This window comes from Panthera uncia, chromosome B4, assembly GCF_023721935.1.
Source record: "Panthera uncia isolate 11264 chromosome B4, Puncia_PCG_1.0, whole genome shotgun sequence".
Taxonomy (NCBI): domain Eukaryota; kingdom Metazoa; phylum Chordata; class Mammalia; order Carnivora; family Felidae; genus Panthera; species Panthera uncia.
In genome coordinates this window covers 73074068-73096350 of record NC_064809.1, presented here as the reverse complement: position 1 = coordinate 73096350, position 22283 = coordinate 73074068, and the positions used below count along the sequence as shown (strand labels likewise).

Here is a 22283-nt window from a genome sequence, read left to right as displayed (position 1 = left end):
GCAAAAACTAAATATATATTAAAGGAATGATAGTCACTCATGACCTTAAAGTGAGTCATTTGTTTTTTAAGTCTAGAAAATTGTACAGAATTGTTGTGATAATGAAATAATGTGATTTGTAGATTATAAATAGGTTCTAATGGTAACATAGTTTATTCCTTCTCATCTTTCTCAAATTCATCTTAATGCTTCGAGGTAGCTCTGTCCAATAGAAAAATAAGCAAGCCACATATATAATTTAATAATTTTAGTAGCCATATTTAAAAGTGAAAAAAAGTAGGTGAAATTAATTTTAATAATGTATTTAACCCTATAGGGTTACCTGGGTGGCTCTGTCAGTTAAGCCACCGACTTCACCTCAGATCATGATCTTCTGGTTTGTGAGTTTGAGCCCCCATCGGGCTCTGCACTGACAGTTCGGAGCCTGGAGCCTGCTTCAGATTGTGTCTCCTTCTCTTAGCCCTTCCTCCGCTCACAGTGTGTCTCTCTCTCTTTCAAAAATAAAAACATTTAAAAAAATTTAAGAACAAAGTAATGTATTTAGTCCTATATATACCAAATGCTGCTTATTAGCTATTTGACATTTTGTTAATTCAGTCTTCCAAACCTGGTGTGTGTGTGTGTGTGTGTGTGTGTGTGTGTGTGTGTGTGTGTGTTACAACACATCTCTATTTGGACTAGTCACATACAGAGAGTTCAGCAGCCACATATGGCTAGTGGCTCCCGCAAATTGGACAATGCGGCTGCAAGGCCTACTTCAGATAGCACCTTGTCCTTGAAGTCAACCTGACCATCTCTCAAGCAGCATTAGTGACTCCTCCTCAATGCCCTCTCAAGCCCCCTATCCATGCTACCTTGAAACCTACAAGTCAAGCTCCTTGACGAATTCCAGATTGTTGCCTGAGAATTTGCTCTCACAGCGATTGTCTGGCATACAACGATCGGTTATTAAATGTCGGGGTAATTAATGAACCCGTGTGCAAAGAACCCCGTGGGAGGCCGAGGGCCGGGACCGAAAATGGTCAGTCAGGGAGCGGGCGCGGGTGGGCGGCCACCGTAGGCTGGATCCGGCGTCCCGGGGCGGCGGGCGCGGAGGTCCCCGGCTCTACCCGCCTGAGCGATGGGGGGCGTGGGGGCCACGGTCCACCCCCTCCCCGCCCCCTCCCCCTTGCCGCCGCCGCCGCCGAGCCCCGGAAGCGGGCGGGGATTTCCTGTGCCCGCCCCACCCGCGCCCGCCCGGCCGCCGTCTCCGCCCGTCGCTGGCTCAGCAGCCGGCGGCTCCGACGAAGCGGAGGGCGGAGGGGAGGGGCCGGCGGCGCCCAGGAGGGAGGCACGGGCCGCAGGCCAAGCCGACCGGGGTGAGTGGGGCCGAGCCGCAGTTAGTCGCGGCTGGAGGGAGGGACGCCCGGCTTCCCGGGAAGGCGGGTGGGGGCCCAGTCACCCACGGGGCGGGGAGGAGGATCGACGCGGCCTCCGGTCGCTGCCTTAACCGGGGGGTTGGCCCCACTGACATTCTGTGTCCGGCCTTCGCCCAGGCTTCCCCGTCCCCAGCGTCGCTGTCAGGCCCCGCGGTTCCCGCCGCTGTCACTCGGGCACAGGTTACCCCGTGGCTCCTTTCTCTTGACTTGCTCTTGCCCCAGTTCACGGGAAACCTGTTTTCTGACCTCACTTCCCCTGCCCCGGCTCAGCCTCTCGGATTCTCTGAAATCTGACCCTCTCCAGGGGCACTGTGACAAGAAGAAGGGAAGAAGCAACCTTACTCCGGAGCAGGCGCCCGTCCCGCCCATGCCCCACCCGGGGCGGAGGGCAGGGTTCTCTGACAGAACGGGAGAGACTCGTCCTCGTGCCCTTGGGCCACTCATTTTGATACACCGCCTTTTCCCTATTCAACAGCGCCCGCTGCAAAAACTTCTGCAGGTGGCTTGAGCCCGGATATGTGAGGAAAAGTGAGAAATGCAAGCCCTAGAACCCAGACTCCAGTAGGCCTGGGAACATCCTGGAGCCAGGAGAAACCTGGTTAGGGCTGACACCTTAACTGCCCAGGTGCTGTCTCTGAGAGAGTGAACATGTAGGAAATGCAGTGTGAGGATAAGTAGCCACCCCCTTGCTGCTGAGATTTTTGCCAGCACTTCCACAGGTTTTCTGTGGAAAGTAGTCTCCAGTAGTCTGGAGAGGCTCACAGCTAGCCCAGTAAGCTCTGCAGAAGGAGGCTTCCCATCAAGGGACTGTGCTGCTGGGGGGATGGAGAAATGAGTTTGAGACAGGTGTTCAGATAGTAGCTGTAGGTAAAGCCCTGAGGGAGGATGTTCAAAAGGAGCTTGAGAAACAAGGAAGACCTCCAGTGAAGGGAGGGAATTCGCACCTTATATGTTAAAAATGAGGCAAATACAGGGGCTGGAATTCAGAAGAGAAAGCTAAAAAGGAAGTTTCCGTTTATTGCTTTATGGGGAATTTTCCTTTCTCATGAGAAGTCTCTGAAAAGGAAACCTCCTAAGCTGGGAATCAGTCCAGGATGCTCCCATGAGGCCCTGAGACTCCTTTGGACTTCTGAGATGAAAGGATAATTTGTTCCCTTCCTGTGCATTGGGCTTAGGGTTGTCACCTACCTCTTCTGTCAAAGACAAATAGGCAAGAAAATAAATGACTTGACATCTGTCATTACCTATCCTGGGCTTCTGGGTTCTTGCAAATGTCATTGAATGGGTATGAGTGAGCCAGGATAGTTCACCAAGGTTCTGACCTGTTTTTGGAAGCCTTTCATTGGCTCTGACGGCTTCGGTACTGAATAAAAATCACACCACACACACACACACACACACACACACACACACACACACACACACACTGATGTTGCCAAGTAGAAGGGCTCTCTGTGCCATCTCATAGACTGTTTATCTGCCAAGAGGCAGGGAATCCCTTGTCAACAACACGTGAGACCTGCCCTAACCCCTAAGATGTCCAGAGAGGAGAAAAGCCCACAGCCTGGTCCTATGCACCACAGGATTATTATTAAGAATATTTGTTATCTAACCCAAATCTCTTCTCTTGGCAATCAAGAGAATAGACCTGTACACAGAGATAGAAACCACTTCTGTTTTCTCCTAGACAGGAGAAAACTGTATCTGTTGCTTTTAACTTTTTCCCAATGGCCATATTTCCCATCTCTTTCTCCACTTTTGTTTCTTCTGATGGAACATACTCTGGCTTCTTCACACCCTTCTTTAAAATTGAATATATTTTTCTATGAGATCTGACTGGATCTTTCCTGTCTCAGGTTCTTTCTTATGTTTCAACTCATAGGACTTTGAATTCACTGCGAGGTCATATTAGCAGCAACTGTTTCCCCTTTACCCACTTTTGGTTCAAACACTTTCTCTTCTTTTTAACTTTTCTCCATCAGACATCGACTCCCCGTTGACTAACAATTTCTCCTATCTGTCAGGGTTGCTTGGGAGTTTTACCCCTGCTTTCTGAGTTATTGGTCTTTGTACCACATTTATTACCAGTTCTCATTTTCTGCATCAGAGTGAGAGGTTGTGTCCCTTTGTTGAGGCTTAAGTGAGGTGTCATTTGGTTTAGTCTCATAAGGGAGGTGTGTGCTCCTGACACACACATACCTTTGCCTGGGACTGCCACCTATAGTAGCCATTTCATTCTGAACCAATTGATGAGAATGGATTTGTGGCAGAAAATCTTACATGTGATTATATCCATTTTTGTTGAGTGGAAGTCAGTGCATATTCTTTCCTGCATGTGTCCAGATTGCTTACTTTATTGTATTTTCAGTGGTTGAAATTAAATGAATAGCTTTTGAATTTCCAGGATTGTTCTTTTTTTTTTTTTTCAAATGAAGTTCTTACAGCCATCAGGGATATTCTGTATCTACCATGAGGTCCCCAAAATAACTGTTAGTGACTTTGCTATTTAGCACCTGCTCATTTCTTAATTTCTCCAAGAAGCCCGGCCCAGGCTTAGTTGATTGGAACACACCAAGCTTTTAAAATTCATCTTCCATCAAGCTTCTCGTACCCAGTTTCATCTTTTATCCCTAGGGCTGTTTTCCATAACTCCCTTAGGAGTATTATCCCTTTACATTTTTAATGGGCACAGCTGAAAATGAATTTGTTTCAGGTCACAATTTGGGTTTGCAGCAAAGATGCTTTCAGAACAAACAGCAGTCCTGGGGACAGGATGGGAGTCAATGAATGTCCAGCTGGATGGAACAGAGCCTCAGGTGGAAAGGGGAAGTCAAGAAGAGGGGCCATGGAGAACAGCACCAGGGCCACTGGAGCACCTGTGCTGTGACCTTGAAGAGGAGCCACAGTCCCTTCAGGAGAAGGGTAAGAGCCTGGAGGGTGTGTGTGTGTGTGGGTTTGGGTAGCGGGGAGGGGAGAGCACAGTACAAAGAGTAGTCTCTTAATCTATGTTGAAAGCAAAGTTAAAATCCCCAAATTGCCATGGACTGAACACCATAACCAGTACCAGGACTAGTCCATTCTTCCTGCGCCCTGGTCACAGGGTATAAGGAGCTCCTGGGTTCTGTAAACCATGAAACTGGGTTTCTCCCGTTTCTTGCATAATCATTCCCTCCACATGCTGCAAGTGCATGGTTAGTGGTATTGTATGTGGGAGACAAAGGAAGTGACAGCAGCTCTGATTACTGGTGAGAACATACCTAGTGAGATGCACTTTACTAGGTGAAAATTACATTCAAATAATATAAATTCAAACCACAGCTAGTCCAGTAGAGATGGCTGACATACAAGTTCTACTAAAAACCACTCAATACCCTTGCAGAATATTTTGAGTAAAGGTCTCTTCCACTAGGTGTATGCATTTGAATTTTATCAGTGGGCAAAAATACAGGACAATGTGACCCTTAAGCTCCTTTAACATGGGGCCCAGTCTCTTATTGGGAAACGGTGGATGGTCCATCTCTAGTGGTTCCTCTTTCCTCTCTTCAGCTCAGTCAGCCCCCTGGGTTCCTGCCATTCCCCAGGAGGGGAGCACCGGAGATTGGGAGATGGCAGCTGCACTTCTTGCGGCAGGATCACAGGTGGGCCGTGTGCTTCCCTTAGCCTCTCCCAGGGTCTCATCACGACTGCCTTTCTGTAGCCTCAGCATCACCCTATTGATTTGTTATTTTGCATGATCACTAATAGTATCCCCATCTTATAACTGAGCAGATTCTTTCCTTTCCAAGGGGCTCATCATACCCTTGAAAAAATGAGTGGAGGCTTGACAAGAAGAGGTTGAATTCCTAGAGGTTAATTTGTTTTTAATGGATGGTTGTGCTATCCCTAGAGGGATTTTAAGAACAATTTATTAATGTCTTTTAAGAAAAAAAATCTGGAAAGATTAGGAAAAGATGACCTGAAGGAAGTTTGGAAGAACATAAAATAGGCAGGACTGGGTGGACAGTGGAGCATTTATGGAAAAAAAGAGAAAACAGAAAGATGTAAAGAGGAGCAGAGCCAGAGAGATTTAGATTCAGAAGGCAATGGAAGAACCACAGAAGAACTACACTCCCAGAATGCTTACCATACTGTGGTTCTCTAAACGCTTTACGTATTCTAACCCATTTAACCCTGAGAGAAACTCAATTATGCCCATTATACAGATGAGAAAATAGGGTAGGATAAGATTGAAGCACTTGTGTACGGCCAAACTGCTAATAAGTGGCAGAGCCAGGAGTCATTTGGCTCAAGAATCTGGGCTTCTAGCCACCATACTATGCTACCTCAAAAGATAGGGATATGGCATGATGGGTGGAGGGCGAGAAAGAATGTTTTATCTATATGATTTTGTGCTGATAGAAAAGGAAAGGTCAAGTGGAGGAAGGAGATGTTAGTACCCAATTTCTGCAATGAAAAAAATAAGGCAAGTGGGAAGCACTGGGCAGACACTGTAATTAAACAGAGGGAGCAATGAGCAATGAGGGAGCGTGCCTCCAACTTGCCATGGTCCCAGTGGGAAACTCCTCAAGAGACATTATCCTTACTCACTGACCATTACTTTTACACCTCTGTTCATTTACCCTTCACCAAAACTGTATGCCCTATCTCTGGGAAATTCTCTTTCTAGATGCTCCTGTGCCTCTCTCCTCTACTATCTCAGCATTTTATACTGAGATCACATTTTCCTTAATGAACAATTACTAACAGATGATGCTACATTTTGTTTCAGGGCCTGGTAACCATCAAGGATGTATCACTGTGCTTCTCTCAGGAGGAGTGGCGGAGCCTGGATCCTTCTCAGACAGACTTTTATGGAGAATATGTCATGCAGGAAAACTGTGGGATAGTGGTCTCTCTAAGTAAGCATAATCTTCCCTAGCCACTTTTATAAGATTATACTCTGGGAGGATGGAGCCATCTGCTCTAGAGCTGATGCTCTAGAGTGTCTGTCTAGGGTACTTTCCCTGGCTGGCAATATGTGTAAGCTTTCACCAGAGAAAGAGCATTAAGCCTAATTCAAGGAAAATGGAAGTGAGGTGTCATTTTTTATTTTTATTTTTTAATTTTTTTTAACGTTTATTTATTTTTGAGACAGAGAGAGACAGAGCATGAACAGGGGAGGGGCAGAGAGAGAGGGAGACACAGAATCCGAAACAGGCTCCAGGCTCTGAGCTGTCAGCACAGAGCCCGACACGGGGCTCTAACTCACAGACCGTGAGATCATGACCTGAGCCGAAGTCGGACGCTTAACTGACCAAGCCACCCAGGCACCCCGAGGTGTCATTTTTTAAAAACAACAGCAAAATAATGCTGAATTGTGGAGAAGAGAACTTTAGGCTCACCTTGGTTGGGAATTGGGAGATTCTTAGAAAGCAGAGAGGACATTTAAGTGATAGAACTGAGTCCTTGGAAACTCAACGGCCACCTAGGGTAAGATGGGAGTCTGGGGGTAGGACGGCTCTAGTAGGGCTAATTAAGTGAAGTTAAACACAGTTGTGCTAGTATTTGAAATTCGAGTGGAATTTGAGTAGAAGAGAACAGACACACTAGGGAAGAGAATGTGATTTTCTAAAAGAAAGAAGAGGGACTTAAGAGAAATCACATGGGGGCTTGGGGAGAGAGGCCTATATCTGGCCTTCTTTTATCTTCAGTTCCAAGGAGTAATCTAGGAAATAGCTTTTTGTCAGAAATAGATAATTACAGTTGAACTCATTGACATCTCTGTTTTCCTTTCCCATGGGCAGGATTTCCAATTCCCAAGCTGGACATGCTTTCTCAACTAGAAGGAGGGGAAGAACAATGGGTCCCTGACCCCCAAGACTTAGAGGAGAGGGACATCCTGAGGGTCACATATACAGGTAAGCACCTACAATAGACTTTCAGCCACTTCCTTCACCCCTCTTGGAGTGTCATCATTACATGTTTGTCTAATCCCTCCTCTGCTCAGCGAGTTACGGAGTCAAAAAGTATAGAGATATTTTTCTTCAACGGCAAGACAGTGTAGCAGAAAGGTTTAGAAGGCAGGCTCTAGAGCCAAACTTTGTGGATTGTAATCTAGGACCACACCTGGGGGACCTTGGAAAAGAAATTCACCCCTCTTTGGGTTCCTCATCCATATGTTACTGTGAGATTTAAATATGTTAACATAGTAGAACAGTACCAGGCACATAATAAGCACTCAATAAATGTTAGTTGTTGTTGTTGTTATTGTTGATGTTATTGTAAATGCTTTCCAAAATGTCTCTTGTATTGCTGACAGGTGGTCACTCAGCCAGTGAGGATTGCAGCACATTTCTTAACTCTCTCCACCTATGCTCATATAATAAATAAATAGCAACAATAGCATAGACCATTTACTAAGTGCTCACTATGTGCAGGTACTCTACTATCTATCTTATAACATTTATCTTATAATTATTCCCATTTTACAGAAGAGAAAATGAAGGCTTACAGAAGTTAAGTGGGAAAGCTGAGATTCAGAATTGGGTAATCTGCTTCCTAAGTCTAGGCTTTTAACCTCTGCACCTCTTGCACTGTCTTATACAACATTAGAGCCTGTTCTCTCAGCCCTTGTGGGGTAAGGTTTAGGCCCTAACAGGAATCATACTACCTCACCTATGACTTGGGTCCTGGGGTACTCTCTTGTGACTCCCCTCTTGGGGTTGGTATTTTCCCTTCTCCACAGGAGATGGCAGTGAGCACGAGGGTGATACCCCTGAACTAGAAGCAGAACCTCCCAGAATGTTATCTAGTGTGTCTGAAGATACTGTTCTCTGGAACCCAGAGCAGGATGAGAGCTGGGATTCCATGCCCAGGAGCTCCAGAGGAATGCTCCTGGGTCCACCTTTTCTTCAGGAAGATAGCTTCTCAAACCTTCTATGTAGCACAGAGATGGATTCCCTGTTAAGACCGCACACATGCCCCCAATGTGGGAAACAGTTTGTGTGGGGCTCCCACCTTGCCAGGCACCAGCAAACACACACTGGGGAGCGGCCCTACAGCTGCCTCAAGTGTGAAAAGAGCTTCGGGCGAAGACATCACCTGATCCGGCACCAGAAAACCCACCTACATGACAAGCCCAGCAGGTGCTCTGAGTGTGGCAAGAATTTCCGATGCAACTCCCATCTAGCCAGCCACCAGAGAGTGCATGCGGAAGGCAAATCCTGCAAGGGCCAAGAGGTTGGAGAGAGCCCTGGGGCTAGGAAACGGCAGCGGGCCCCACCAGTGCCAAAGTGCCATGTGTGCACTGAGTGTGGGAAGAGCTTTGGCCGACGGCACCACCTGGTGAGACACTGGCTGACCCATACTGGGGAGAAGCCCTTCCAGTGCCCTCGCTGTGAAAAGAGCTTTGGCCGTAAACATCACCTGGACAGGCACCTGCTGACCCACCAGGGACAAAGTCCCCGGAGCAGCTGGGACAGAGGGACATCTGTCTTTTGAGATCTGTTTCTGCTGCAGCTGTGGTCACATCTATCAGCAGCTGGTGCTACCAGGAGTCTCTCCCAGAGTTGCCCCTCTCCTGCATCCCAATGGCCAGAATCATGAGCCCTGGCTCCATGCCTGGAAAGATGAGGTTCCAACATTGGCCAGACATTTCTCACCAGTTCTGTGAGATACCACACAAGATGAGTTCTTTGGGCAAAACTTTAGGAAACAGTGCTTACTACATGGGCTGATATTCAGCCTGAGCCCATTCTCAAGGGAGTTTATTACTGAGGTCCAAGCCGAGTGGTTGGAGCCTATGCTATCCCAGTTAAATATTTGAGTACCACCTTTGTATACTGTAACTATTATATCCTCTCTATATATAGAGAGAAAGACCATATTAGCATATTAAAGACTCTGAGAACTTTCTGGGTACAGGGAATTGTTAAGCCTCTTTTAATGCAGTGTTTCCTAAATTTATTTGACCTCAGTATCCTTTCTATCTTACATCCCACAGAACTGGTGACTCCATGAAACACACTGGTGAACACTGGGTTAGAGAGTAATGAGGAAACAGGAAAGAAATAGTGATCAGGTACCCAGAGTCCCCCTTTTTTTATCCAAATGAAAGCTGAGGGGCAGACCTCATTCCTGTGTGGGTCCATCACCCTTAACCAGATCATCGAAATATACATCCACACCTCTTACCCCTACCTCCTGAAAAATAGAAACAAGAACCTTTTCACCCCCTATTCCTACTCTCTTCATCCTCTTCATACATATATCCAGCTGAGAGATCACCCTACATACAATGCTAAGAGATGGACTTATACCCGCAAGTAACCCAGGCCCACACGGAAGAAAAAACTTTATCCCCTTGAACAGACCCCTCTTCTCTTATCTGTGTCTTTATGTGTCTATGTGTATCTGTGTGCAGGGTCTTTGAATTCAGAGAGCATGCAAAGTGCAAACTGTACAAGCTAGATTTTCTAGGGGCTGTTTTCTGGGGATGAGGGTAGTAGGGATTGTATGGGAGTTTTTGTTTTGTTTCAAGATAGGAAGTAAGCTGAGCAATTAAGAGAGCCCTCATGGAAAGGGTTAAGTGATGGGTTAAGTTTTGGGAGTTGAGATATAATGTCTTCCCCAGTATTAGTAAGATCAAGACAAACGTGGATATGTATGTCTAGGTCTGACTCTCCCGGCCACAGATTCTTTTGGCCTGGGAGGAGAAAGAAAGACCCATCCTCAGTGAGGTGAGCTGTTTCTTGTTGATTTCAAGTAAGTTGCATATAGAAGCTTCGTGCTTAGTGGGTTTCTTTGTCTTGTTTTAGTGCTGGGAAATTAGGGCAGGAATCACAGTGCTTGCAGGTTGTTGTCATCATTCTTATCTGACCTTGATTGCCTCATCAAGGAGACAGTTTTTCTTGGGGATCTCATTCTCCCAGAAACAGAACTTGAGGGAAATGGCTATGGTTTAGCTTTTCAGCTGATGCAGGGTAATGCATTGGGTTTTCTTCCCAATTCTGGACAGGTATCCACACTAAGACTCTTAACTCCAGGACTTACATAAGTATTCTAGCATCTGTTGGTTGATAAGTTGGTCATTGTTTTGCTTTATTGATAATGTGTTAATACCAAGCTTATAATTTAAAAATGATCTTGTATGAAAGAGCAGTTTGGGGTTAGGGAGAGAAAGGAGCAAAGTGGATGAAAGTGGGGTAGTTTCTCTTTAATGCTTAGACTCTGGTTTGTCCTTAACTTATTTCTCAACCACAATTGGTGGAATTAACTAGAGAGGCAAGAGGAAGTAAGCTGCAACGATCTAGTTTAATGACTGTCTCATTTGCTTAGGAAAAACTGGGTGAATCACAGCTCTTCAGAGTTCTGGACCCAGATGGAGCTGAAAATAGGGCCATTTTGTTGACTTGGCTTCTTAGAGTGTATATGAGTTGAGCAGCCGAGCCCCTGCCTCCCTTCTGCTGCTCAGAGCAGCCTTCCTTCTTTGCTTGGAATGTACTGTTCTTGCTTACATTCCTAGTAATAGAGCAAAATGACCAGCCCTTTATAAAGTCCTCAGAGAAAGGAACATTTTAGGATTAGTATTAGGAGATACCCCAGGGACTAGGAGAGTATTGGATTCCAGTGGTAAAACTGGGCTATACCATTTCTTTTACCCTCCCACTACACCTCATTCATTAATGTAGATCAGCTCTATGTAAGCAATGGTTCAGAACCTGTTTTAGATCATAGACCCTTTTGAGAATCTGATAACCAGAAACTCACTTTTTGAGAATAATAGACATTAGCAATTCACTCTGCTTTATATATACATTTAGCAGGTTCAGAGCCTATCCGTGGAATCACTAATCTGGGATCATAGGGAGTTACCCTGACCCAGTATGGTCATTATATATTTGTGTCAAGAATTACAGGGCAAGGATCGCTAAATATTTTAAGGACTAAGATATCAGAGGCAATAGGGGATAAAGACAGAGTCTAGTCTTTAATGACTACAAGAGTATTGCTTACATTCTACTTATATTTTTTAAAACGATGACATGCTAACAAATCCAGCTCCTCACAAACTTTGTTTTAAAGACCTGTGGGAGGTGACTCCCTGTACTATCAGATTACACCTCTTAATAACCAAATGTTAACCTCCAGCCTTTGATCTGTTTTAGTAAATGTAAGGAGAGTAAGCGAAGCCCCCAAAGTGTGGGGGCAGTCGTAATACCCAAATGAAAGGCATCATGGAGTCTAAGGGCCTTCTGCAGAAAGGACATCTTAGGGCATTTCTGGTATACCACTGTCTTCTCTACCTCGGTCCAACACCACTTTCCTTGGATGAAAAATAAAATAAGCAACAGCCATCAGATGGGTGAATAGATTTGAATGATTTGTCCCATAGGGAATCAGTCTCAAACTCCCATCTTTCTCCCAACTTGCTTTGCCACGTGTCCACCCATCCCCTTTAAATAAAAAAACTGTCTCTGTGTTCTCTCTGGGCAAATGTAAAATGGGGAAGTCCATCTTCAGAAACCTGTCACCTTTTCTTTCTGTGGTGCCTCTACCCTGTTCAGGGCCCAAGTGTCCTCCCCTTTCTATTCCATCAAAGTATGTCTTCAAAGAATCCCTTACACTGGAGGAAATAACTCAAAGTATTAGCTTTTCCCAGAGTCATTTACATTTTAAGCCTTAGCTCTGATAGTAGAAGTGGAAAGAAAAAGTTTTCCCTTGTTTAGCTCCTTCCGGGAGCTAAAGGGGTGATAATTTGTGACAAAGTCCTTTTCTTTCCAGCACTTCTGCACTCAAACCACTGTTTCCTTATTTCCATCAAGGGCAAGGTGAGCCCTGACTCAGAACCAGAGATGCCAGAAGATATGTTCTTTCCATTCCTATTCAGATGAATGCACTGGATGGGGGTGAGTGGAGCTGGGCAGTAACAGAAAAGTGAAATCTATTCCCATATACCCCTTAGAGATCCTGAGCTGGCAAAATTTCCTTCTATTCCTGGAGTGCTATATTAGGCCTTGGGTCTCAAAAGGTGGTCTCTGAACCAGCAACATGGACATCACCTGGGAACTTGTTTTAGAAATGCAAATTCTCAGGCTCCATCCCAAACAAACTGAATCAGACACTCTGGGAGTGGAGCCCAGCAATCGGTCTTCACTTGCCTTCGAGAATATCTGATGTATACTAAAGTTTGAGAATCACTGGCTAGGAGATTCAAGTTCCACTTCAATCAGTGGTACCTCACCCTCTTCAAATGGGGAGAAAGGGAGGGAAATCTTTAAACCCCTGCTGCCAGATTTATTTTCTGCAACCTCTCCAGGCTAGTTTCTCTTCATTTCTGGTTCCCTTGAGTCCCAAGGTCTTCCCGCACCCTTAAATCGGTGAAAGGACTGGGTTAGGCAACAATTTTAGAAATTGTGTGTTTGGGGGCGGGGGGCAACTACCAATGTGCCGTGACTTACTGGGGCTAGAGCTTCTAAAATGGGCCCTGAGGATTCACGGGTTCAGAAATCTGAAAGGATAAAAAGGAGAAGATACCTCAAAGAAAGGAAATCCAATGTAAAACTGAAAAACTAACATCCAAGGAAATGGTCCTCCTTTGCTAGTTAGTGGTCCTTCTCCAGGCCTAATAAGTTGCCCTGGAGGCTTGCAAGGTGGATATTTAGCACAGGATAGAGGGTATGGCCAGCTCTCCCAAGCCCTTAAGGAACCAAGTTTTCCAACCTCACAATTGCATTGGAGACCAATGAGGTACCATGCAAGGGATTTCTAACCATGAATTGGCATACCCTGTGGACAAGGGCAACAGAAGTACTGGAGAGTCCCCAGGACACAAGAAAGAACCAGGCTCATTTAGTAATATGTGACAGAAGTGAGATTTGAACCCAGACTCTGTTTACCAGGTAGAGTTGTAATCAATTAAGCCATGGCACCTGTGTCAAAAATGCATTTCCTGCTTGAAGATTCTGTCCAATTCAGGCTGCAAGAAGGGGCCTGTCTTGCAGGCCCTGGTCCTGTTACCTCTAGCTCCTCTTCTAACCAAACTCATGAGGACAGACTGAACTAAAATGACCACTCCTGTGGGGCTCTCCAAGGTCAAAAGGTTGGAGTGAACCTACGTCTCTTTGGAGGTGATCAGCTCCTCTCCCCAAGGTGGAGAAGCTTGGCTACAGTTTTCTTCAACTCCAGTCTTCAGGGTCTCTCTCTCTTGCTTTTCCAGTTACTGCCCTCATTTTCCCAATAAATGGAGCTCCTCCATTCTTCACTCCCATTTCTCTTTTTCAGTTGGTTTGGTTTAGTAGCTTTTCGTTTTGTTTTGCCTGGGGAATACTTCACCTTCCTAAGGATATATGTTCTTCCCAATCCCTATCCTTCTCTTTCCATCATAGTTATTGTCTTTAGGCTTCTAGCTAGTTCCGTTCCACCGTGAGCCCCTCCATCCCTCTGCCTGCTGTCCAGTTTGTCAGCTGTAAGCCTACAAAGCGGGGTCAAGTACTCATACTTCCCACTTTCTTCCCTCCAGTCCTTGGCTTGGCTCTAGCAGCTCAGCTGCCATCTTACCACCCTGCCTCTCTTTCTCTCTCTCACCCTTCCCCACATCCTAACCTGGCTAAGAGGTTGTCCATACTGCCAAGTCCAGGCCCTACACTCCATTCCCTACAGGCTCTTCTTCCCTAGATTTAGCTTCCAAAGTGGGTTTCTACTTTTTGCTACTCTAATTTACTCAATCTCTTCCTGTCTTTTGTGGCTCCTGAGAATCCCTCTCAATTTTATAAGCCATTTTTGGCAATCTCACTATGTGCCAGGCACCGGCTCTTCCAGGCCTGGGAAATCAAGTGTGACCATGGTCCCTGTACTCAGCATGTTCCTCAACTGAGCCCTCCCCTGGCACCACTTTCCTGCCATGTCTCATGATACTGCACACCAAGGCACACTCTTCCAGGAAGTTTTGGGAGTGTATGCCCACTTGCCATCCAACCCAACTGCTCTGTGCCTGCTGGATTTCTAGCTCTTGTCTGACTTGATTCCCTCTGATGGACTGTGAATTTCCCATGGGTTACCCACTGGGGACCTTTGTCTGTATCCTTAGGGGTCTCTAATATGCTCCCTATGGTCCCTGTCAGTTGAATAAAGGTCTTATTGGCTGTGTCACTGATTTCCTCTCTCAGTCCTCTCCTCTACTCTTCCCTCCATTCTCAGCTCTTCTCTCATGATCAAAAGACTGCAACAGAGTGGGAGACACCAGACAGCTCTGGGAGGAGTCACACAGTCATGCGTGAGCCCCTTCACTGCTTCTCCCAAAAACATAAACCTTGAGATGCCACAAATTAGGCCTCCCCATCTCTCTCTTGGTGTCCTGGCTTCCAGATGTCCCTCCTCTGGTCTTCACCCAACCTGGAGCTGGGAAAAGGAGATTGCTGAGCAGGACTGGGCCTAGAGTAAGGCAGGTAAGGGTCTAGGGAGCAAATATAAGAAGGCCCTCCATCTCAGGGTCATTCAAGTGCTGACCCTGCTCTTGGGAGACCCTTAAAGTGCTGAACCCAAGTCTGGAAACTGAGGTGATGATGGTGACTATGAATTGACCCCCTAGGCAAATTTACAGTAATTGGAGATTTGGTGGGGGGAGCCAGAGGAGGCATGCACAGATGGGGTTAGGCAGGAACTGGGTCCACCAGACATACTCACCCTTGTGGATAAAGAGGATGAGCATATGGCAAAGGGGATCAAGAGAATAAGGTAAGAGAATAAAGTTCGTGTGGGAGTAAACATGGGAAGCTGGCATGGACACCACTAGCCTCTGATCCACTGACACAACCTCCCACCTATGGAGCTTCATGGGACATGGGGAAGAAGGGAAGGAGCTGTTTCCCAGGCCTTGAGTGCATCCCAAAGGCTTTGCTCTTCCTCCGTGGGAGTTGCCTTAATGGAGCTTCAAGCCTACTGTTTAGGGGACAATCTGCCTCTGCAGCTTTCTGAACACCAGCCAGACTGTTTTGGCACCTACCTCAGTGCTTCAGGTTTCCCTATTTTCTTATGTTCACTCTTAACTTCCCACTGTCACTTGGAGTAATACTCTTGACAAGTCTGGTCTTTCTCCTGACCAGAAAAGGAGGAAGGAAGGAATTGACAACAGGGGGAGGAGAAACCCAGCTGTGATTGTTCACTGAGGGCCCTGTTCTTTCTGCCGGCTCCAGTGGTCTATTGGAATCCTGACTTCCTCTCCTTACTCCCCTCTATCAGTGCCTTTCCCAGCCCCATCCACGGCCTCATGCTGAACCCCCCACCCCAGTCTTCAGTTCCTCTCTTCCAAATCCTTTGGCTTTTCTCTTTTTCAAACTCCCTTTCTGACATGGTGCCCCTACATTAATTTCCCAGAATGTCTTCTTGTCCTTGCTAGGCATTTCTAGCCCAACCACGCTGCCTTGCCATTTCAGAGCTCCCCAGAGGAGCGGGGACAGGAGAGAGCTACTGCTTTGAGACCACTGACAAATGGAGATGCTTGCATGTTCTGAAAACCCCACAATGTGTTTAAGAACACCCTCCCCCACAAAAATCCTCTAAGTTACCAAAACACTCAATGTAGAAGTGAATCCTAACTTCTGATCTTTACCTACATCGAAAAGATATCTTGGAGAGTTACTGAGTAGATGATGTGGCCCCATCTGACATCAATAATTGTAGACAAGAGAGCACTGGATTCACAGTTAAAAGTCAATTTCTAAAGTGCACATTTTCTAAACATTAGCTTTTTCACTTAAGATCTAAGAGACTGAGGTGAAAATGAAATGAAATAATGCATGCAAAAGTACAAACCATCTTATAAATGAAAAAACTATAACAACTACATGGAATTTTCTACTTTATTTTTGAACAAGTTACAATTTACTTGATTCCGAAAACAAATCCAAAAAAAAAAAAAAGATATAGTAAAGAGTCTCATTTCTACATATCCTCTACCGTTCCCATCACGTTCCCCTCACAGTAGAGAAGCAGTTAGTTTTTTTTTGTGTGTATCTTGCCAGAATTTTATACAATTACAAAGAGGTATATTTTCCTCCATTTTACACAAAAGGTAGTATGGTATACTCAATGTCCCAAATTGTTTTTTCACTTAACATATCTTTGGGAGCTTGTCATAATACATAGAGAATCCCCCCTTTTTACAGCTGCATGCTATTTCACTTTATGGAAGCTTCAGTTTAACCAGGCCCCTGGTAAAATTTAGATTATTTCCTTTTCTGTTACTGCAGTGCTGTACTGAATACGTTGGACATAAGTCTTTTCACAAATGCATTTACATCTAAAAGATAAAGTGGTTCCGCTGGGTCAAAGGATATTTGCATTTGTAATTGTAAAAGGGAAATTCCCTCCATTTACACTCTCACTAGTGTTGTGAGTGCCTGTTCCCCCACAGCCTTACCAATGGAGTAGGTTCTCAAAACCTTTGAATTGATTAAAAATGTTATCTTATTGTTTTAATGTGCATCTCTCTTATGAGTAAAATTGTATCTTTTTCATATTTTTAAAGGCCATTTGTATTTTTTGTTAACTGTTTTATCAACAACCATTGAATAGTTGTTGCTAAAGGGCATCTAAGCTTTGTTACAACTCTAAAGTCCAACAATTTTCTGATCATCATCATCGACTAGGCAGTTGAAAGCAAAGAATTGAGGTCAGGGATGTTCCATTTGCTCTGACTAAAGTTAAATACCCAAATATGGCACTAGAGTGTGAGCAGTGAGAAGTGGGGATTATGCTTTATCCATCTTTATTCAGCAAAGCACCCAGAATCTTGTAGGCATTTAGTTATTAGTGAACACTTGGGATGAGATTACCTATTCTTGGGAATTCCTTTCACAGAAGTACCCAGCTAGCATTATAATCTAGATAATCTGGATAGCTTGCCAATGAGTAAAGTCATTTCTTATATTTCATTGGAGTACAGCCACCCAAAAGCTTATGAATGAAAAATAATCTGTAGTGACCATTGATAGCTATTACAGTCAGGATCTGACACTTAATAAATTCAATAAATGTACTGACTGAATAGATGGAAATTTGCTTAAATGAAATCATCACAATACAAACAGAACTGGGATGGTTCTTAGGAAATCTAGAAAAATGTTTGCCCCTGTTTTGCATCCCATCTTAGGAGAAAAGGCATCTAGTTCTAGATCATCTGATTCTTTAGGTAAAAACTTGCCAGGACTATAGGGGCATCTGGGTGGCTCAGTCAGTTAAGCACTCAACTTCGGCTCAGGTTATGATCTCATGGTTTGTGGGTTTGAGCCCCGCATCAAGCTCCACACTGACAGTGTGGAGCCTCCTTGGGATTCTCTCCCCCTCTCTCTGCCTCTCCCTGATTCACACTTTCTCTAAAATAAAAATGAAATAATAAAACCTCCCAGGACTATAAAGGGGCAATACATCTGGCTATCACAAGGACATCTGATTAACTTTGTTCTAATTGTGTTCAATAGACAATGTTTTTCACAGCCTCTTTTCAGATGGCTCCCTATTCTCTGATTCCGTTTGCTTCATTCTGCTACTCACAGACAATTCAAGAACACAACCTAATTACAGCAGGGGGAAATTTCAAAGTTCAAATCATCTATAGATGAGATATACTTCAAGCATTTTACTATTAGCTTTGCATAGGTTTAAAGTGGTAATTCTTATTTAAGGGTGTGAGAGGGTGATTATTAGCATCACTAAGCTTTCTTTTCTTCTTGTGTGGTTGTTTTGTTTTGTTTTGTTTTGTTTTTTGTAAATACACATACTCTGTTCCCCCTTGTAGGTGATATCAGACTCTTGGCAAAAGCTTGGTCAGGTACACTCTGAAAAAGCTCCCCAGGTTGTCCCAACACCTTCCCACCTCCAACGATCATTCTCACCTCTTTTCAAGAATAAAAAGCACCTTCCCAGTTGTTCCCTTTCCCCTATTTGTTTGGCTTCAGTTGGAAACAGCGTCATTTCCCTGAACCAGCAACTTTGATATTTACTTCCCTAGGGACCACTTCCGTGTCCTGTCATGACCTATGGCATGAGAACTACTCCCATGCTGCTCTTAACCTTTGCTTTCAGAACTAAAAGAAATCATACATTTGCCCCATATTTGATATATAGTGTTCAATGCCTGTTTTTTTTTTAAGAAAAGCAAAAGACTTAGCTATTCATTAGCCTTCCCCATCTTATACTTCTGATAAGCATTCTATAAATCTTTGTTGCTTGTTTTGCATTCATAAATCTTGATAATATCCTCTCTTATAGTTAGTGCTTTCCCAGTTGATAACTCCTTTACTGAATTTTGGCAAGAAAAGCCTATGTCATGATATTTTAAGTACTTCTTATTTTACTAACACTTAAAATCATCCTAGCCCAATTGCAACTCTTTTTTTACAGAGAAGGAAAACCAAGCTATGAACAGGTAAGTAACAACTCAGCCAAGGTCAGAGTGGCAGAACTTTGACTAGAATCCTGGTCTCATTAAGTACTGATCCTGTATAGTTTTCTGCTATAGTCATTATTACATAATCACAAATTATTTATACTCATTAAAATCTCAGTAATGAGCACCTACCCTGTGCTAGATGCTTTCACACTCTCCTTTAAGTGAAGATTAACATATAAGACAAAGTTTTAAAGTTAAGATTATCAAGTCAAGCAAAAACTATAAACCCATTACAATTTTGGGAGAAGGGCCTTTTTCCTAAAAGGAATTTCAGTTAAGAACACTTTGGATCAGTGAGACCACTCAACTTAAAGGTTGTCTATTTTCTTGTCCCAACGATGCCCCCCACTTTGCTCTTTACATACCCTTCTCCCCAAAACTCAATTTGGATTTGATAGGGTGTCTAACGTTAATTCAGTACTTCTATCTAATCTCGTCAAGTTGCCGCTTTTCTTCTACCTATTTTCTTTTTTCCTTCTGAAAGGCATTTTCCCAGGTCCTGAAGCAGGAACAGAATCCCAACATCTCCTTGTCTCTTCACTCCATATGCCTCTGCTATAGGTCTCACCTCACCACCCACCCTTACCCTTCCTGGTACAGCAAAGACGAAACAGACACAATGTAGTGGAAAGGTCTTGTGTATAGTTTTGTCCACTTCAGTGTGTGAGAGCTGCTCTCATTAGAGCCTAAGGGGAAAGGCATCTGTGCCTGGAGGAAGGGAAATTGCTCCCACACTACAGGCTCCCGGCTGCATACGGAGGACTTTAAGCTTTAGTAGAAGTCTTTGTGCGAACAGCCCTTGGGTCATGCATGGGTCTTCCCCTGACCGCTAAAATTTAGGTCACTTTTAACCAAGGATGTCTTCTGGATAGTGCGTTTTACTAACGTCTCCTGGTCCTGCTGCTTCTCTTCCCTGGGCTTCGAGCTTGGCCTCTTCTCTCGGGTCCTAGGCCTGATGTCTTCCTTCATGGTCCGACCTCTCCCCTGATTCATCACCTTGGCCCTTGCTCCCTCCTTGGCTTTGGAACGCACCGAGTCCTTGGCTCGTGGCCTGACCTTCCTCATCCTCGTGTTTCCCTTCGTGCTCCGTCTCCATAATTCCCTGGCCTTCTTGGCCGCCCTGCGATGCGTGCTGCGCCTCCGTGGGCTCCGTGGCCTAGGAGGAGTCCTCCTCGAAGAGCGCACGCCCCCCTCCAACCTCAGGCGTCCAGGCTTTCTCTTCGGCTTTGGACTCTTCCAAACCCTGAAGTAGCCGGAGGCATCGCTACCGCTGACTCGGAGAAGCGTGCCCTTAACATCTGACCTGGGTGCTTCGCCTGAGTGTCGGCACTTCCGGCGCACTTCGTAGCCAGCATTTCCGAGCTCCTTCTTGAGAGTGGCCAGAGTCAGCCCTTTGTGTGCTGTGATGGCTCGGAGCAACAACTGGGACACTTTGAGCACCGAGGGTGGACCTCGCCTTGGCGGTGCCCTGAGGGTTTTTTCCATGGCCTGCTGGGTTTTAACTTCAGTGCCTTTGGATTCACCAGTGGGCCCAGGCACCTCAGCCATGGCCCCGCTCCCGCTTCCGCGGGGCCACTGCTCTGGGCCTCCCCAGCCAAGGCGGGAGCTAAAGCTGAGACTGGCAGGACCACGTCACAATGGCAAGGCCCCACAGAGATGTTCAGGTCCTGGTTAGGGAGCAGCCACCCAGGTAGGGTGTCCAATCAGACTTAACTTTCTTCTAGGTCTAAACCAATCCAGATCCTCAGCGCCTCTGCACCCATAAGAATCACCCTTATGATCCCAGGGTGTGTTCGCCCCGCCCCTTATTGTGCTACCACTTCTTGACCTTGATCTCAACCATTTACTTAAGGTCACTATTTTTCCGTGGTCCTGAATACCATTGACCCACATTTCCCTAAGGTGAAAGAAGCTGCCCCCAACTATCTAAAACAGATCATATGATGCCTTTAAAAAAAGAATGTGGTAGTCTAGCAAACAACCCCCGACCTAGAAACTCCGACCTTTTCCGCCCACCAGTTAGAGATCTATGGTCATGCCTCCCTGATGTGTCTCATGACACGGTGGATTCTATGCAAGAATATGAAGGAAAGAAGGCACCAATAAACCACTACCCTAAACAATGATTCCTACATCTGAAATTCAGATGCCTCATTCGGTTGGATTGGAACAGTCCAGTTTACAAATAGCCTAAGAACTCTGGTATAATCATTATTCTTTGAGCAGACTTTGCTTTTCTGCCTCTTGTCCTTCTTCTTAGATTGCCCACCCCTTTTCTCTGCCCAGTATGCCTGCTCATCTTTCAGAGTCCTGCAAAATACCTTTTTCACTGAAGCCCCCTCATATTCTTTTGGTCAAATGATTTCTCTCAACTACCACATTAAAATTTTGCAATGCTATACTGCATTTTCTTTATTTTAAATTAATTCAGTACTAGAGGATACAATGAGGCACAATAGTTTTAACAAGAAAACAGCCTAGACTCAGAGCTGTAAGACATAGACACATACCCCAGCTCTTGAACAGCCATGTGGCATTGCTAAATCCCTCCATATCCTTGGATCTGACTTTTTTATCTTAAAAAAAAAAAGCCAATAATACGTTCCTACCAACATCACAGAATTATTACAAAAATTCAGAAGAGGTGATGGTAGATGACAAAGGACTACCCAAATATAAGGCATAACATTAACTTTACCCTGAATGTTTATGTCTTTCCAACTAAATTAAAAGGTCCCTGAGAGCCAAATAGCCTTTGAATTTCTATGGTCCATGCTGCACTCAACATTATTCTTTATTAAACACAGCAGGCATTTAATTGAGTCTGTGTAAGCTCCTCTCTGGTGAGGAGACTTTCTCTGGATTCAAAGGAAACTCCCAGAAAATCTGGAGAAAGGAGCAGGATGAATCTCAAAGGGTTGAAAAGGAAGCTAGATGCTCAAGGACTTATTATTTTGGACACAGTTTAGTTGGGAATTATTCAGAGAACACTTCAAATTGCAAAACATATCCTACTTCTCCAAAGGACATTCACATATACCCAGCAGTCACAGGCTAGACTGTGACATAGTTTCTCCCAGGAATAAAAGTGCTAGAAAGTAGCTTAGACCAGTGCTTCTTAAACTTTAATGTGTACTTCAGAAAGTACAGATTCCAGTACATTAGGTCTGGAATGAGGCCAGAGGTTTTATCTTTCCAACAAGCTCCTAGGTAGTCCCATCTGGTTATAAAACAACCCTTAGAGGGAGTGGGGAGGAGACAGAACAGGAGAGGCAAGAGATTAGATTGGAAAGGTAGGTTAGGGCCAAGGTGTGAAGGACATAACATAAAAATGACACAGCTATAAGTAGTCACACAGCAGTAAGTGGTAGAGTGTGGATTCATGCCTAAGTCTACTGAATTCTAATGCCTGAGTTACTAACTACTGAGCTAGGTTT

The 22283-nt window shown here is 44.9% G+C and overlaps 2 protein-coding genes across 2 annotated transcripts; one reads left to right on the top strand and one right to left on the bottom strand.

The window, feature by feature from the left end:
• The first annotated feature begins 1184 nt into the window (after window positions 1–1184).
• ZNF641 (zinc finger protein 641) lies at window positions 1185–16914 on the top strand. The gene is made up of 6 exons (XM_049627252.1): window positions 1185–1358; window positions 4132–4340; window positions 4965–5056; window positions 6187–6316; window positions 7202–7315; window positions 8143–16914. The coding sequence occupies exons 2-6, from the start codon at window positions 4157–4159 to the stop codon at window positions 8895–8897; spliced, it is 1275 nt and encodes a 424-aa protein (XP_049483209.1). The 5' UTR covers window positions 1185–1358; window positions 4132–4156; the 3' UTR covers window positions 8898–16914.
• A 2554-nt stretch (window positions 16915–19468) lies between these two features.
• Window positions 19469–20549, bottom strand: LOC125919841 (testis-specific H1 histone; the record flags this gene model as incomplete). Its single annotated transcript, XM_049626678.1, is given in 2 exon segments — window positions 19469–20423; window positions 20426–20549. Coding segments are annotated over 2 exon segments (897 nt in total), but the record flags the coding sequence as incomplete, so codon positions are not given.
• Between the last annotated feature and the right edge of the window lie 1734 nt (window positions 20550–22283).